General features: G+C 43.8%; 1 protein-coding gene across 8 annotated transcripts in view; it reads right to left on the bottom strand.

The window, feature by feature from the left end:
- The window catches only part of myh14 (myosin, heavy chain 14, non-muscle), a 71,911-nt gene that overhangs the window by 37,083 nt on the left and 17,924 nt on the right, over positions 1-16,904 (bottom strand). For 6 of the 8 annotated variants that reach the window (XM_045718838.1, XM_045718836.1, XM_045718837.1 and 3 more), the window contains exons 4-11: positions 15,680-15,836; positions 7,223-7,250; positions 6,425-6,539; positions 2,682-2,729; positions 2,429-2,440; positions 769-861; positions 545-608; positions 232-330 (exon numbers count right to left, since the gene is read on the bottom strand). In XM_045718838.1, the coding sequence (XP_045574794.1) occupies positions 232-330; positions 545-608; positions 769-861; positions 2,429-2,440; positions 2,682-2,729; positions 6,425-6,539; positions 7,223-7,250; positions 15,680-15,836 (616 nt within the window). The remainder of the gene's footprint in view (positions 1-231; positions 331-544; positions 609-768; positions 862-2,428; positions 2,441-2,681; positions 2,730-6,424; positions 6,540-7,222; positions 7,251-15,679; positions 15,837-16,904) is intronic. The other 2 variants (XM_045718840.1, XM_045718839.1) reach the window with 2 other exon arrangements.

The raw sequence follows: 16,904 nt of genomic DNA on the forward strand, positions 1-16,904 counted from the left end.
CTCCCTCTCCTACCCTCTCTTTCTCCGCTCCCTCTCCTACCCTCTCTTTCTCCCCTCCCTCTCCTACCCTCTCTTTCTCCCCTCCCTCTCCTACCCTCTCTTTCTCCCCTCCCTCTCCTACCCTCTCTTTCTCCCCTCCCTCTCCTACCCTCTCTTTCTCCCCTCCCTCTCCTACCCTCTCTTTCTCCCCTCCCTCTCCTAACCTCTCTTTCTCCTCTCCCCCTCTCTCACCTCTGGTGGCCTCTGAAGCTCCACACATGAGTTGGTAGAAGATGTGGAAGGTCCTTTCATCTTTGGCCTGGCGGATCGCCCTCGACTTCTCCAGCAGGTCTGAGGTCAGGGGTAAAGGAAGGGTTCAATAGCCCCAGACACTAACCTAAGGGCAGTTTTACATCCCCTGCTTCCCTGAGCTGACCCCTGTGTGTAGGGCAACTTCTACCTGATGACAGATTAGCAGTGACCCACCAGTGAGCATACTAATGAGTTACAACAGTAATATTTAGGTTGGGACTCGAAACAGAGTCTGACTGCAGAGGAAGGATACAGGTCTCAATGTTGGCACCGACAATGTATCCAGCCACGTCAAAGTTAATACGGATGAATTTGCCCTGAGAGACAAGAGGAGAAGAAATGTGGCAGTTGATGATTAACATATTAATGAAAAAATGATACAAACTCAACAACAAACACTGTAAATAAAATTACAGCCAATTAAAAATATACTGTAGATCTTATCTGGGATCAATCTAGATATTAATACATTCTTACAAATCTGGAGGAGTTGTCGTTCTTGACGGTCTTGGCATTTCCGAAGGCCTCCAGGATGGGGTTGGCCTGTAGCAGCTGTCTCTCTAGCTCCCCCTGGAGGACAGGACAGGCACCGCATCAACACTGGGACATGCATCACAAAGCAACTCCACAACCCAAAATACTGTTCCCCCAATCCCAGTAGAAAACAGGGGAGACCAGACTCATCAGCCAGTAAACAAGGCAGTAACCCAGTGGTCTCAACTCTGATTTTCAAGATACAGTCTGTAGTAGCATCTCAACAGGATGAGCCCAGAGTAATCTAGAGATAAATAGCTTTTCATGTGTTCTCTTACAGACATTTTCAACATCTAGCCATCTAACATATGCCAGCCAAGGTGCCAGACTTTATGCATTCAACGACTCTACGTTGGTGCCTTGCCAAGACCTCGGCCAGACCTTGGCGCGACAACGACTAAGTGGCTTAAGCAGAAACCAACTAGCACAGAGGCTGTGTAATAGCCTGTCCCTGTGCTGTTGCACTATTTCACATGGATTTATCGTGTCAGTTGAGAACCACTGCGTTAGATCAGAAAGTATGGCCGCAGATGCTAGCTCTAGCTTTAGCTACACAGTGGCTCAGGCTATAACTCTACTAGCTCTATAGCTTTAAGTACAGTAGCATTAGCATTAGCTAGGGAGCTACTGGAGGTGGATTTAAAAGCGGCAGGTAAAGAACGCCAGCCAAGCAGCACTCAAAGCTACACGCAGCAAGAAGCCAGGGCTTTGCATGGGAACAAAGCTCAGACTGCCAACAATGCACATACGACTAGACAAAGCACCAAGTGCACACGCACGCAACAACACACGCACATAAAAAGCACGCACACACACAGACAGGTATGTGTGGAGACTCCTGGACAGCCAGAATGTATGCTTAACTATTCTACATGGTAAATGCCTGGTGTATTAGGGCATCATTCACAGGTGTGGCCACCAGAATGAAGCATTGAGCTCATTCACAGTAAAGGGAGGATGGAGAGGGAGGTCTATAGTCCGGTGCTATAGCAGATCAGAAAAGACTGGATAGGTGTAATCACGAAGGTGATGGCTCTATCTAAGCGTCCAAAGGGTTTAGGGGAGTTTCCACCTCTCTGGTTTTCAGATCGGTGATTGTTTTAAGACCAAGCTTTTGTGCATCATCAGTGAATTCCAAATCTTTCCTTCACCGATGAGGGGAATGATTCTGAGACCCACCTATGGGCGGGATTAACACCAGCTGTCAATAAGGAAACTAGAGCATTTTCATTGGGCAACTGTATATGGTTTGACAATTGACAGGTCGTTAATCCAGCCAATCAGGACGTTGAGAGAGATTCATAGACCCGCCCATCACCACTTATTCTAGCACCCATTGGGTGTTGCTACAGATATACCGTACAGTAAAAAGCCAAACACCCATAGACCCCAGAGAACAGCAGGGCTTTCATTCAGGAGACAGCAACTTTTCAGAACATTCAGACAGAAATGTATTGTCTAAAACAGACAAGATTCTCTCTTATACTGAACAAGATAATTATGTCTGCTCTATACATTCTACATCTATCTGCAATTCTGCAATGTCTTACCTCAATCAGCCCACAGTGGTGATAATAGTCTTTATACTTTATATTATACTCACATATTGCACACTCTGAGAGATTGAGAAAAACGGGAAGGTTAGGAGAATCAACGGATGAGACAAACAAACAACAAAAGACAACAACAGACCAATGAATGCAGTACAAACAAAAACAAAATGCTAGACAGGTATGGAGGAACACATCAGTAATGGTGTTGTTAAAGGATGTTAGTCTGGAGCATAAACCAGAATCGGTAGTTGGAACAGAAGAGAAGGAAAGAGGAGAAGACAGGACAGGATAGAGCCCACTCACCCTGTTCACCATGGAACTGCCCCGGGGCAACGACCTACTGCCATCCATCTGAACACGCAGGAGAGAAGGAGAAGAAAGAGGGGGAGGTTGGAGGAGAGAGGGTAGGAGAGAATGCAAAATCAAGAGGGAGGAGGGAGAGAGGGAGGAAAGGACAGGAGAAAGAAGAGAAGGAAAACAGTAGAAAAAGGGGAGGATAAGGGGCAGTAGGGGGAGGAGAGTACATGAGAGGGGGAATGAGAGGAGAGGGCAGGGAGAGAGGAGAGGGCAGGGAGAGAGGAGAGGGCAGGGAGAGAGGACAGGGCAGGGAGAGAGGAGAGGGCAGGGAGAGAGGACAGGGCAGGGAGAGAGGAGAGGGCAGGGAGAGAGGAGAGGGCAGGGAGAGGGGACAGGGCAGGGAGAGAGGACAGGGCAGGGAGAGAGGAGAGGGCAGGGAGAGAGGAGAGGGCAGGGAGAGAGGAGAGGGCAGGGAGAGAGGACAGGGCAGGGAGAGGGGACAGGGCAGGGAGAGAGGACAGGGCAGGGAGAGAGGAGAGGGCAGGGAGAGAGGAGAGGGCAGGGAGAGAGGACAGGGCAGGGAGAGGGGACAGGGCAGGGAGAGAGGACAGGGCAGGGAGAGAGGAGAGGGCAGGGAGAGAGGAGAGGGCAGGGAGAGAGGAGAGGGCAGGGAGAGAGGACAGGGCAGGGAGAGGGGACAGGGCAGGGAGAGAGGACAGGGCAGGGAGAGAGGAGAGGGCAGGGAGAGAGGAGAGGGCAGGGAGAGAGGACAGGGCAGGGAGAGGGGACAGGGCAGGGAGAGAGGACAGGGCAGGGAGAGAGGAGAGGGCAGGGAGAGAGGAGAGGGCAGGGAGAGAGGAGAGGGCAGGGAGAGAGGACAGGGCAGGGAGAGAGGAGAGGGCAGGGAGAGAGGACAGGGCAGGGAGAGAGGACAGGGCAGGGAGAGAGGAGAGGGCAGGGAGAGAGGAGAGGGCAGGGAGAGAGGAGAGGGCAGGGAGAGAGGAGAGGGCAGGGAGAGAGGAGAGGGCAGGGAGAGAGGACAGGGCAGGGAGAGGGGACAGGGCAGGGAGAGAGGAGAGGGCAGGGAGAGAGGACAGGGCAGGGAGAGAGGAGAGGAGCAGAGAGACAGGAATGATTATAGAGGTCACTCTATAATGATTCCTCCAGCAGCACTTGATCAGCAAGAAGAACAGTAGTAGACAGGAAGTCATGGAGTAGTAGCAACATGTAGTGTAACGCTAAATGTAGCAGTACACCTTGTTTCAACCATAGTTTCAATATACACCTTTAATACAACTTCATAACAAGTCATAACAAGTCATCCCTACACCCTCTCGTTCTTTCACTTTCTTCCTGCCTTATTCTCTTTCCCCATCCACTCCCTCAGTCAGGACAATAAACATCATCCATCAATCAATCAATCCACTCCCTCAGTCAGGACAATAAACATCATCCATCAATCAATCAATCCACTCCCTCAGTCAGGACAATAAACATCATCCATCAATCAATCAACCCTCTCCCTCAGTCAGGACAATAAACATCATCCATCAATCAATCAACCCTCTCCCTCAGTCAGGACAATAAACATCATCCATCAATCAATCAATCCTCTCCCTCAGTCAGGACAATAAACATCATCCATCAATCAATCAATCCTCTCCCTCAGTCAGGACAATAAACATCATCCATCAATCAATCAACCCTCTCCCTCAGTCAGGACAATAAACATCATCCATCAATCAATCAATCCTCTCCCTCAGTCAGGACAATAAACATCATCCATCAATCAATCACAACTCTCCCTCAGTCAGGACAATAAACATCATCCATCAATCAATCAACCCTCTCCCTCAGTCAGGACAATAAACATCATCCATCAATCAATCAATCCACTCCCTCAGTCAGGACAATAAACATCATCCATCAATCAATCAACCCTCTCCCTCAGTCAGGACAATAAACATCATCCATCAATCAATCAATCCTCTCCCTCAGTCAGGACAATAAACATCATCCATCAATCAATCAACCCTCTCCCTCAGTCAGGACAATAAACATCATCCATCAATCAATCAATCCTCTCCCTCAGTCAGGACAATAAACATCATCCATCAATCAATCAACCCTCTCCCTCAGTCAGGACAATAAACATCATCCATCAATCAATCAACCCTCTCCCTCAGTCAGGACAATAAACATCCTCCATCAATCAATCAATCCTCTCCCTCAGTCAGGACAATAAACATCATCCATCAATCAATCAACCCTCTCCCTCAGTCAGGACAATAAACATCATCCATCAATCAATCAATCCTCTCCCTCAGTCAGGACAATAAACATCATCCATCAATCAATCAATCCACTCCCTCAGTCAGGACAATAAACATCATCCATCAATCAATCAATCCACTCCCTCAGTCAGGACAATAAACATCATCCATCAATCAATCAATCCACTCCCTCAGTCAGGACAATAAACATCATCCATCAATCAATCAACCCTCTCCCTCAGTCAGGACAATAAACATCATCCATCAATCAACCCTCTCCCTCAGTCAGGACAATAAACATCATCCATCAATCAATCAATCCTCTCCCTCAGTCAGGACAATAAACATCATCCATCAATCAACCCTCTCCCTCAGTCAGGACAATAAACATCATCCATCAATCAATCAGCCCTCTCCCTCAGTCAGGACAATAAACATCATCCATCAATCAATCAACCCACTCCCTCAGTCAGGACAATAAACATCATCCATCAATCAACCCACTCCCTCAGTCAGGACAATAAACATCATCCATCAATCAACCCTCTCCCTCAGTCAGGACAATAAACATCATCCATCAATCAATCAATCAATAAACCCACTCCCTCAATCAGGACAATAAACATAATCCATCAATCAACCCTCTCCCTCAGTCAGGACAATAAACATCATCCATCAATCAACCCACTCCCTCAGTCAGGACAATAAACATCATCCATCAATCAACCCACTCCCTCAGTCAGGACAATAAACATCATCCATCAATCAATCCTCTCCCTCAGTCAGGACAATAAACATCATCCATCAATCAATCAACCCTCTCCCTCAGTCAGGACAATAAACATCATCCATCAATCAACCCACTCCCTCAGTCAGGACAATAAACATCATCCATCCATCCTCTCCCTCAGTCAGGACAATAAACATCATCCATCAATCAACCCACTCCCTCAGTCAGGACAATAAACATAATCCATTAATCAATCCTCTCCCTCAGTCAGGACAATAAACATCATCCATCCATCAATCAAACCTCTCCCTCAGTCAGGACAATAAACATCATCCATCAATCCTCTCCTTCAGTCAGGACAATAAACATCATCCATCAATCAACCCTCTCCCTCAGTCAGGACAATAAACATCATCCATCAATCAAACCTCTCCCTCAGTCAGGACAATAAACATCATCCATCAATCAACCCTCTCCCTCAGTCAGGACAATAAACATCATCCATCAATCAAACCTCTCCCTCAGTCAGGACAATAAACATCATCCATCAATCAACCCTCTCCCTCAGTCAGGACAATAAACATCATCCATCAATCAATCCTCTTCCTATTCTTGTCCTTCTTCATCCAATTCATCTCTTTCCTCACATCTTCTTCCCCTTCTCTGTCTTTGTCTCCTAACCAAGCTCTCCTTTCCTCCTCCTCTCCCCCTCCCCCTCTCCCTCTCTCTCTCCTTCCCCAGTTTACCTGTGAGGCCTCCTTGTTTCTACCCAGAGTTCCAGTCTTATGGGACGAGGCCACATGAGCCAGATACTGGATGACTTTCTTAGTGTTCTCTGTCTTCCCTGCGCCAGACTCTCCGCTGGAACACACACACACACACACACACACACACACACACACACACACACACACACACACACACACACACACACACACACACACACACACACACACACACACACACACACACACATAAACCACATCTCGTTTCACAAGGGTCCTCCATAAAAACACACATATACAGCCTAGTTATGAAGGACATATAAACACAACACAAACACATATAACAGAAAGGACACTATACACACGTGTAGGCCACCAGTGAACAGCGGAACCATGCAGTGTATTCCTCTATACACAGAGAGCAGGTGTGTAGGATACAGACACTAGTCATTGTGTTGCTGTTGGATGGGAATAAAGGAGAATACAGGAGAAATACAGGGGAACTAAATATACTTCTAGTGTTGGAGGGGGACTGGGCTGTAAAAGGCTAAAAACAGGATCCTAACAGAAACTAAGCTATACTCAGCTTCAGTAATCTAAACTGGGATCATTTACCATGGTGAGAATACAGACAGACGACAGACAGACAAGACAGGCAGCCAAGACAGGCCAACAGACAGACAAGGCAGGCAGACAGACAGGCAAACAGACAGGCAAGACAGGCAGACAGACAGGCAAACAGACAGGCAAGACAGGCAGACAAGACAGGCAGACAGACAGGTAGACAGGCAGACAGATATATAACCCCAGGTTACTCACGTGCAGAGGATAGATTGATCTTCTCTGTCTGTGAGAGAATAATAATAAAAGCAGAAAATGTTAGTCTTTCATATTACCCATTGAACAGTACTACCTTCACTTCTTACACCAGTAATCACTGTAACAGTACTACCTTCACTTCTTACACCAGTAATCACTGTAACAGTACTACCTTCACTTCTTACACCAGTAATCACTGTAACAGTACTACCTTCACTTCTTACACCAGTAATCACTGTAACAGTACTACCTTCACTTCTTACACCAGTAATCACTGTAACAGTACTACCTTCACTTCTTACACCAGTAATCACTGTAACAGTACTACCTTCACTTCTTACATCAGTAATCACTGTAACAGTACTACCTTCACTTCTTACACCAGTAATCACTGTAACAGTACTACCTTCACTTCTTACACCAGTAATCACTGTAACAGTACTACCTTCACTTCTTACACCAGTAATCACTGTAACAGTACTACCTTCACTTCTTACACCAGTAATCACTGTAACAGTACCACCTTCACTTCTTACACCAGTAATCACTGTAACAGTACCACCTTCACTTCTTACACCAGTAATCACTGTAACAGTACTACCTTCACTTCTTACACCAGTAATCACTGTAACAGTACTACCTTCACTTCTTACACCAGTAATCACTGTAACAGTACTACCTTCACTTCTTACACCAGTAATCACTGTAACAGTACTACCTTCACTTCTTACACCAGTAATCACTGTAACAGTACTACCTTCACTTCTTACACCAGTAATCACTGTAACAGTACTACCTTCACTTCTTACACCAGTAATCACTGTAACAGTACTACCTTCACTTCTTACACCAGTAATCACTGTAACAGTACTACCTTCACTTCTTACACCAGTAATCACTGTAACAGTACTACCTTCACTTCTTACACCAGTAATCACTGTAACAGTACTACCTTCACTTCTTACACCAGTAATCACTGTAACAGTACTACCTTCACTTCTTACACCAGTAATCACTGTAACAGTACTACCTTCACTTCTTACACCAGTAATCACTGTAACAGTACTACCTTCACTTCTTACACCAGTAATCACTGTAACAGTACTACCTTCACTTCTTACACCAGTAATCACTGTAACAGTACTACCTTCACTTCTTACACCAGTAATCACTGTAACAGTACTACCTTCACTTCTTACACCAGTAATCACTGTAACAGTACTACCTTCACTTCTTACACCAGTAATCACTGTAACAGTACTACCTTCACTTCTTACACCAGTAATCACTGTAACAGTACTACCTTCACTTCTTACACCAGTAATCACTGTAACAGTACTACCTTCACTTCTTACACCAGTAATCACTGTAACAGTACTACCTTCACTTCTTACACCAGTAATCACTGTAACAGTACTACCTTCACTTCTTACATCAGTAATCACTGTAACAGTACTACCTTCACTTCTTACACCAGTAATCACTGTAACAGTACTACCTTCACTTCTTACACCAGTAATCACTGTAACAGTACTACCTTCACTTCTTACACCAGTAATCACTGTAACAGTACTACCTTCACTTCTCACACCAGTAATCACTGTAACAGTACTACCTTCACTTCTTACACCAGTAATCACTGTAACAGTACTACCTTCACTTCTTACACCAGTAATCACTGTAACAGTACTACCTTCACTTCTTACATCAGTAATCACTGTAACAGTACTACCTTCACTTCTCACACCAGTAATCACTGTAACAGTACTACCTTCACTTCTTACACCAGTAATCACTGTAACAGTACTACCTTCACTTCTTACACCAGTAATCACTGTAACAGTACTACCTTCACTTCTTACACCAGTAATCACTGTAACAGTACTACCTTCACTTCTTACACCAGTAATCACTGTAACAGTACTACCTTCACTTCTTACATCAGTAATCACTGTAACAGTACTACCTTCACTTCTTACACCAGTAATCACTGTAACAGTACTACCTTCACTTCTTACACCGGTAATCACTGTAACAGTACTACCTTCACTTCTTACACCAGTAATCACTGTAACAGTACTACCTTCACTTCTTACACCAGTAATCACTGTAACAGTACTACCTTCACTTCTTACACCGGTAATCACTGTAACAGTACTACCTTCACTTCTTACACCAGTAATCACTGTAACAGTACTACCTTCACTTCTTACACCAGTAATCACTGTAACAGTACTACCTTCACTTCTTACACCGGTAATCACTGTAACAGTACTACCTTCACTTCTTACACCAGTAATCACTGTAACAGTACTACCTTCACTTCTTACACCAGTAATCACTGTAACAGTACTACCTTCACTTCTTACACCAGTAATCACTGTAACAGTACTACCTTCACTTCTTACACCAGTAATCACTGTAACAGTACTACCTTCACTTCTTACACCAGTAATCACTGTAACAGTACTACCTTCACTTCTTACACCGGTAATCACTGTAACAGTACTACCTTCACTTCTTACACCAGTAATCACTGTAACAGTACTACCTTCACTTCTTACACCAGTAATCACTGTAACAGTACTACCTTCACTTCTTACACCAGTAATCACTGTAACAGTACTACCTTCACTTCTTACACCAGTAATCACTGTAACAGTACTACCTTCACTTCTTACACCAGTAATCACTGTAACAGTACTACCTTCACTTCTTACACCAGTAATCACTGTAACAGTACTACCTTCACTTCTTACACCAGTAATCACTGTAACAGTACTACCTTCACTTCTTACATCAGTAATCACTGTAACAGTACTACCTTCACTTCTTACACCAGTAATCACTGTAACAGTACTACCTTCACTTCTTACACCAGTAATCACTGTAACAGTACTACCTTCACTTCTTACACCAGTAATCACTGTAACAGTACTACCTTCACTTCTTACACCAGTAATCACTGTAACAGTACTACCTTCACTTCTTACACCAGTAATCACTGTAACAGTACTACCTTCACTTCTTACACCAGTAATCACTGTAACAGTACTACCTTCACTTCTTACACCAGTAATCACTGTAACAGTACTACCTTCACTTCTTACACCAGTAATCACTGTAACAGTACTACCTTCACTTCTTACACCAGTAATCACTGTAACAGTACTACCTTCACTTCTTACACCAGTAATCACTGTAACAGTACTACCTTCACTTCTTACACCAGTAATCACTGTAACAGTACTACCTTCACTTCTTACACCAGTAATCACTGTAACAGTACTACCTTCACTTCTTACACCAGTAATCACTGTAACAGTACTACCTTCACTTCTTACATCAGTAATCACTGTAACAGTACTACCTTCACTTCTTACACCAGTAATCACTGTAACAGTACTACCTTCACTTCTTACACCAGTAATCACTGTAACAGTACTACCTTCACTTCTTACATCAGTAATCACTGTAACAGTACTACCTTCACTTCTTACACCAGTAATCACTGTAACAGTACTACCTTCACTTCTTACACCAGTAATCACTGTAACAGTACTACCTTCACTTCTTACATCAGTAATCACTGTAACAGTACTACCTTCACTTCTTACACCAGTAATCACTGTAACAGTACTACCTTCACTTCTTACACCAGTAATCACTGTAACAGTACTACCTTCACTTCTTACATCAGTAATCACTGTAACAGTACTACCTTCAGTCTTACATCAGTAATCACTGTAACAGTACTACCTTCACTTCTTACATCAGTAATCACTGTAACAGTACTACCTTCACTTCTTACATCAGTAATCACTGTAACAGTACTACCTTCACTTCTTACATCAGTAATCACTGTAACAGTACTACCTTCACTTCTTACACCAGTAATCACTGTAACAGTACTACCTTCAGTCTTACATCAGTAATCACTGTAACAGTACTACCTTCACTTCTTACACCAGTAATCACTGTAACAGTACTACCTTCACTTCTTACACCAGTAATCACTGTAACAGTACTACCTTCACTTCTTACACCAGTAATCACTGTAACAGTACTACCTTCACTTCTTACACCAGTAATCACTGTAACAGTACTACCTTCACTTCTTACACCAGTAATCACTGTAACAGTACTACCTTCACTTCTTACATCAGTAATCACTGTAACAGTACTACCTTCACTTCTTACACCAGTAATCACTGTAACAGTACTACCTTCACTTCTTACACCAGTAATCACTGTAACAGGGGGATCGATACACTTGTCAATCTATCTCAGAGAACCTGACTGAAACACAAAGGCTGTCAGTGTGTGTGTGATTTCAACAGCTCTCACTGAGCAGCATTGTCGTGTAGTGAGGAGGAAGGAGGTCAAAGCCACAGAAGTGGTCTCTCCAGACAGACCTCAGACCTCTGCTCCAGCCCACACTGCAGACACCAACACAATGGCCTGACCTTGTCTGTTACATTTTTGGTGTGTTTGTTTTAAAGGTTTCCTCGGAACCACAGACACACACACAGAGAGGCAAGCACACACACACACACGCACGCACAAATGTGCACAGACATGCATGGACACCGGTCATACTGGTTCAATTATCAATAGGATCACAGATCACGGACACACACCTGTCACATTGAAAGAAAGAAAGAATAAGAGAGAGAGAGAGAGAGAGAGAGAGAGAGAGAGAGAGAGAGAGAGAGAGAGAGAGAGAGAGAGAGAGAGAGAGAGAGAGAGAGACAGTCTTGTCGTCTAATGAATTGACTTCGGGGCAGAAACGTTGCTCAATCTGTCTCTAACCGGTTTAAATGGAGGAGTGGAGCAATCAGTGTCTGTTTGTCACGCTCCTATCATAATACATGTGGCGTGGGAAAAGTCCTTTGGAGCACCAAGAGATTCTCATTGCCAATGTTTCCATATGCTTCCACAAACTACGATCCGGAACGATGGGAGTCTGCCTACGGCCTGAAACTGAGCAAGTCTGTCTGCATTCTGGAGGACAGTAGACCGGAGCCAGAACCACCTCCTGTATAGGTGGGTTGGGGAGGGGGGGTGTAGCACAAGTGCCGTCGGTGACGGCAGCCAGCCTCCCTTCCCTCCCTTTAGTTTAGGGGGATTTTTGTTGTTGTTGTTTTTATTTATTTTATTTATGAGGTGCATCCGGGGTCTGCACCTTTAGGGGGGGGGGTACTGTCACGTCCTGACCAGTATAAGGGTTATTTGTTATTGTAGTTTGGTCAGGACGTGGCAGAGGGTATTTTGTTTATGTGGTTCGGGGTGGTGATTTATGTAGTAGGGTGTTTGATTTATTATTTCCGGGTTTTGGTCTATGTTCTATGTTTTGTATTTCTATGTTCTTTCTGGTTTGTGGTATTTCTATGTTTAGGTTGATGGGGGGTTGGACTCTCAATTGGAGGTAGGTGCTTTCTCGTTGCCTCTGATTGAGAGTCCTATATATGGGTAATTGTTTGGTGTAGTGTTGTGGGAGATTGTTTCTTGTTTTGCCTGTGTGAGCATGACAAGACTGTTTTGTTGTTCGTGAGTTCTTCTTTTTGTTATTTTGGTGTTCACTTTGTTTAAAAATAAATACAAGATGAGCATCCACATTCCTGCTGCGTTTTGGTCCTCTATTCCCGACGACAGCCGTTACACATATGCATTGGTTGCGTAACCCCTTAGCGCGTCCACTCACGGTGCTCAGAATGACAGAAATCCCATTTAGATTATGGTAATTCATCAGAACAAAACATGCAACTCCTGTAATGAATTATCCCCAAAAAATACATTTTCAGGCCTCCCGCAGCGGTGTAAGGCACTGCATCGCAGTGCTTGAGGTGTCACTACAGACCCGGGTTCGATCCCGGGCTGTGTCACAACCGGCCGTGACAGGGAGTCCCATAGGGTGGCACACAATTGGCCCAGTGTCGTCTGGTTTAGGGGAGGTTTTGGCCGGGGGGGCTTTACTTGGCTCATCGTGCTCTAGCGACTCCTTTTGGCGGGCCGGGCACCTGCAGGCTGACTTCGGTCGTCAGTTGAACGGTGTTTCCTTCGACACATTGGTGCAGCTGGCTTCCAGGTTAAGCGGGAGGGTGTTAAGAAGCGCGGTTTGGCGGGTCATGTTTCGGGGGACGCATGACCCTACCTTAGCCTCTCCTGATTTCATTGGGGAGTTTAGCGATGAGACAAGATCGTAATTGGATCGCAATTGGATATCGAGAAAAAGGGAAATTAAAAAAAAATCTCTGTTAGAAACTTAGAAAGAGGGTGAATCAAAAGATGCAACAGCTAGGATGGGTTGCTAATATGACTAGGATTGTGCATTTGGCTTCAGGACAACGAAGGAAAGTTGATATGAAAACCAATAGAACAGGAGAGAAATAGCATATGAGGAAGTCCTTCACAGGCAGCGTGTGTGGGAAAAGGCGGAAGTTTAAATACACCTTAGTCGGAAGTTTAAATACACCTTAGCCAAATACATTTAAACTCAGTTTTTCACAATTCCTGACATTTAATCAGAGTAAAAAGTCCCTGTCAGTTAGGATCACCACTTTATTTTAAGAATGTGAAATGTCAGAATAATAGTAGAGAAAATAATTTATTTCAGCTTTTATTTCTTTCATCACATTCCCAGTGGGTCAGAAGTTTACATACACTCAATTAGTATTTGGTAGCATTGCCTTTAAATTGTTTAACTTGGGTCAAACGTTTCGGGTAGCCTTCCACAAGCTTCCCACAATAAGTTGGGTGAATTTTGGCCCATTGCTCCTGACAGAGCTGGTGTAACAGAGCCCACGCATTTTCAGTTCTGCCCACAAATTTTCCATGGGATTGAGTTCAGGGCTTTGTGATGGCCACTCAAATACCTTGACTTTGTTGTCCTTAAGCATTTTGCCACAACTTTGGAAGTATGCTTGGGGTCATTGTCCATTTGGAAGACCCATTTGTGACCAAGCTTTAACTTCCTAACTGATGTCTTGAGATGTTGCTTCAATATATCCACATAATTTTCCTGCCTCATGATGCCATCTATTTTGTGAAGTGCACCAGTCCCTCCTGCAGCAAAGCACCCCCACAACATGATGCTGCCACCCCGTGCTTCCCGGTTGGGATGATGTTCTTTGGCTTGCAAGCCTCACCCTTTTTCCTCCAAGCATAACAATGGTCATTATGGCCAAACAGTTCTATTTTTGTTTCATCAGACCAGAGAACATTTCTCCAAAAAGTATGATCTTTGTCCCCATGTGCAGTTGCAAACCGTAGTCTGGCTTTTTTATGGTGGTTTTGGAGCAGTGGCTTCTTCCTTGCTGAGCGGCCTTTCAGGTTATGTCGATATTGGAATCGTTTTACTGTGGATATAGATACTTTTGTACCTGTTTCCTCCAGCATCTTCACAAGGTCCTTTGCTGCTGTTCTGGGATTGATTTGCACTTTTCACACCTTCCTGAGCGGTATGATGGCTGCGTGGTCCCATGGTGTTTATACTTGCATACTATTGTTTGTACAGATGAACGTGGTACTTTCAGGTGTTTGAAAATTGCTCCCAAGGATGAACCAGACTTGTGGAGGACTACCATTTTTTTTCTGAGGTCTTGGCTGATTTATTTTGATTTTCCCCATGCTGTCAAGCAAAGAGGCACTGAGTTTGAAGGTAGGCCTTGAAATACATCCACAGGTACACCTCCAATTGACTCAAATGATGTCAATTAGACTATTAGAAGCTTCTAAAGCCATGACATAATTTTCTGGAATTTTCCAAGCTGTTTAAAGGCACAGTCAACTTAGTGTATGTAAACTTCTGACCCACTGGAATTGTGATACAGTGAATTATAAGTTAAATAATCTGTCTATAAACAATTGTTGGAAAAATTACTTGTGTCATGCACAAAGTAGATGTCCTAACCGACATGCCAAAACTATAGTTTGTTAACAAGAAATTTGTGGAGTGGTTGAAAAACAAGTTTTAACGACTCCAACCTAAGTGTATGTAAACTTCAGACTTCAACTGTTGATGAATGTGATTGAAATGTGATTGAAAGAACCAGAATTTTCATCTGTATATTTTCGACAGTTTTTATTTGTCGGCTTTATGTATTTTTACTTAGTTGACAACGGTTGCATTGGCCATCTCTGGGCTGCATGGCCATCTCTGAGTTCCATGCGCTCATTTAGGCTATTAAGCCGCCAATGATCACAGTGTAGCCTCTCAATGTGTCCATAAGGCAGAGGCTGGTGCTCTCGCATTAGTAGAATTTTTACTTTTAGAGTTTTATCATTTTAATTCATATTTTTATGATTAACCACGTGACAATGATTTTGAGAAATGAAAACATTATTATTGAAATGAAACTGTTCCACGAAAATGCACGTATGAAAATCATAACAAATTGCTTTGATATGGCGTAGATGTGAGGGGGTCAGGGGTTAGAGGTCAGGGGTTAGGGTTACCTTGTAGCATGCTGCGGTAGGCAGCCTCTGATATAGCGTAGATGTGAGGGGGCATCTCATGGCGTTTCTTCCCTCGGTACATCTCCACTATAGACTCTGTGTAGATGGGCAGGTTCTTATAAGGGTTGATCACCACACAGAACAGGCCCGAGTATGTCTGCAAACACACACACACACACACACACCCAGGATAGATATACACAAAGTTCAATGATAACTAAAATACCATGCTTAATCTCAACGACCCATGCCCTCCCAATGCCTAGCCCCAACCATTAAGCCAGGTAATGTCATATCACACACACACACCTAATCTGAGTCATATAACAGCTACATTAGGAGAGGGAGGGTCAATCCCGCCCAACATTCACCCCATATTAACCTACAGTATGAGTAGGACCCATTAACCTACAGTATAAGTAGGACCCATTAACCTACAGTATGAGTAGGACATATTAACCTACAGTATGAGTAGGACACATTAACATACAGTATGAGTAGGACATATTAACCTACAGTATGAGTAGGACATATTAACCTACAGTATGAGTAGGACCCATTAACCTACAGTTTGAGTAGGACACATTAACCTACAGTATGAGTAGGACACATTAACCTACAGTATGAGTAGGACCAATTAACCTACAGTATGAGTAGGACCCATTAACCTACAGTATGAGTAGGACCCATTAACCTACAGTATGAGTAGGACACATTAGCCTACAGTATGAGTAGGGCCCATTAACCTACAGTATGAGTAGGGCCCATTAACCTACAGTATGAGTAGGACACATTAACCTACAGTATGAATAGGACATATTAACCTACAGTATGAGTAGGACACATTAGCCTACAGTATGAGTAGGACCCATTAACCTACAGTATGAGTAGGGCCCATTAACCTACAGTATGAGTAGGACACATTAACCTACAGTATGAGTAGGACATATTAACCTACAGTATGAGTAGAACACATTAACCTACAGTATGAGTAGGACCCATTAACCTACAGTATGAGTAGGGCCCATTAACCTACAGTATGAGTAGAACCCATTAACCTACAGTATGAGTAGGACCCATTAACCTACAGTATGAGTAGGACATATTAACCTACAGTATGAGTAGGACACATTAGCCTACAGTATGAGTAGGACCCATTAACCTACAGTATGAGTAGGGCCCATTAACCTACAGTATGAGTAGGACCCATTAACCTACAGTATGA

The sequence above is a fragment of the Salmo salar genome, chromosome ssa05 (genome assembly GCF_905237065.1).
Source record: "Salmo salar chromosome ssa05, Ssal_v3.1, whole genome shotgun sequence".
Taxonomy (NCBI): domain Eukaryota; kingdom Metazoa; phylum Chordata; class Actinopteri; order Salmoniformes; family Salmonidae; genus Salmo; species Salmo salar.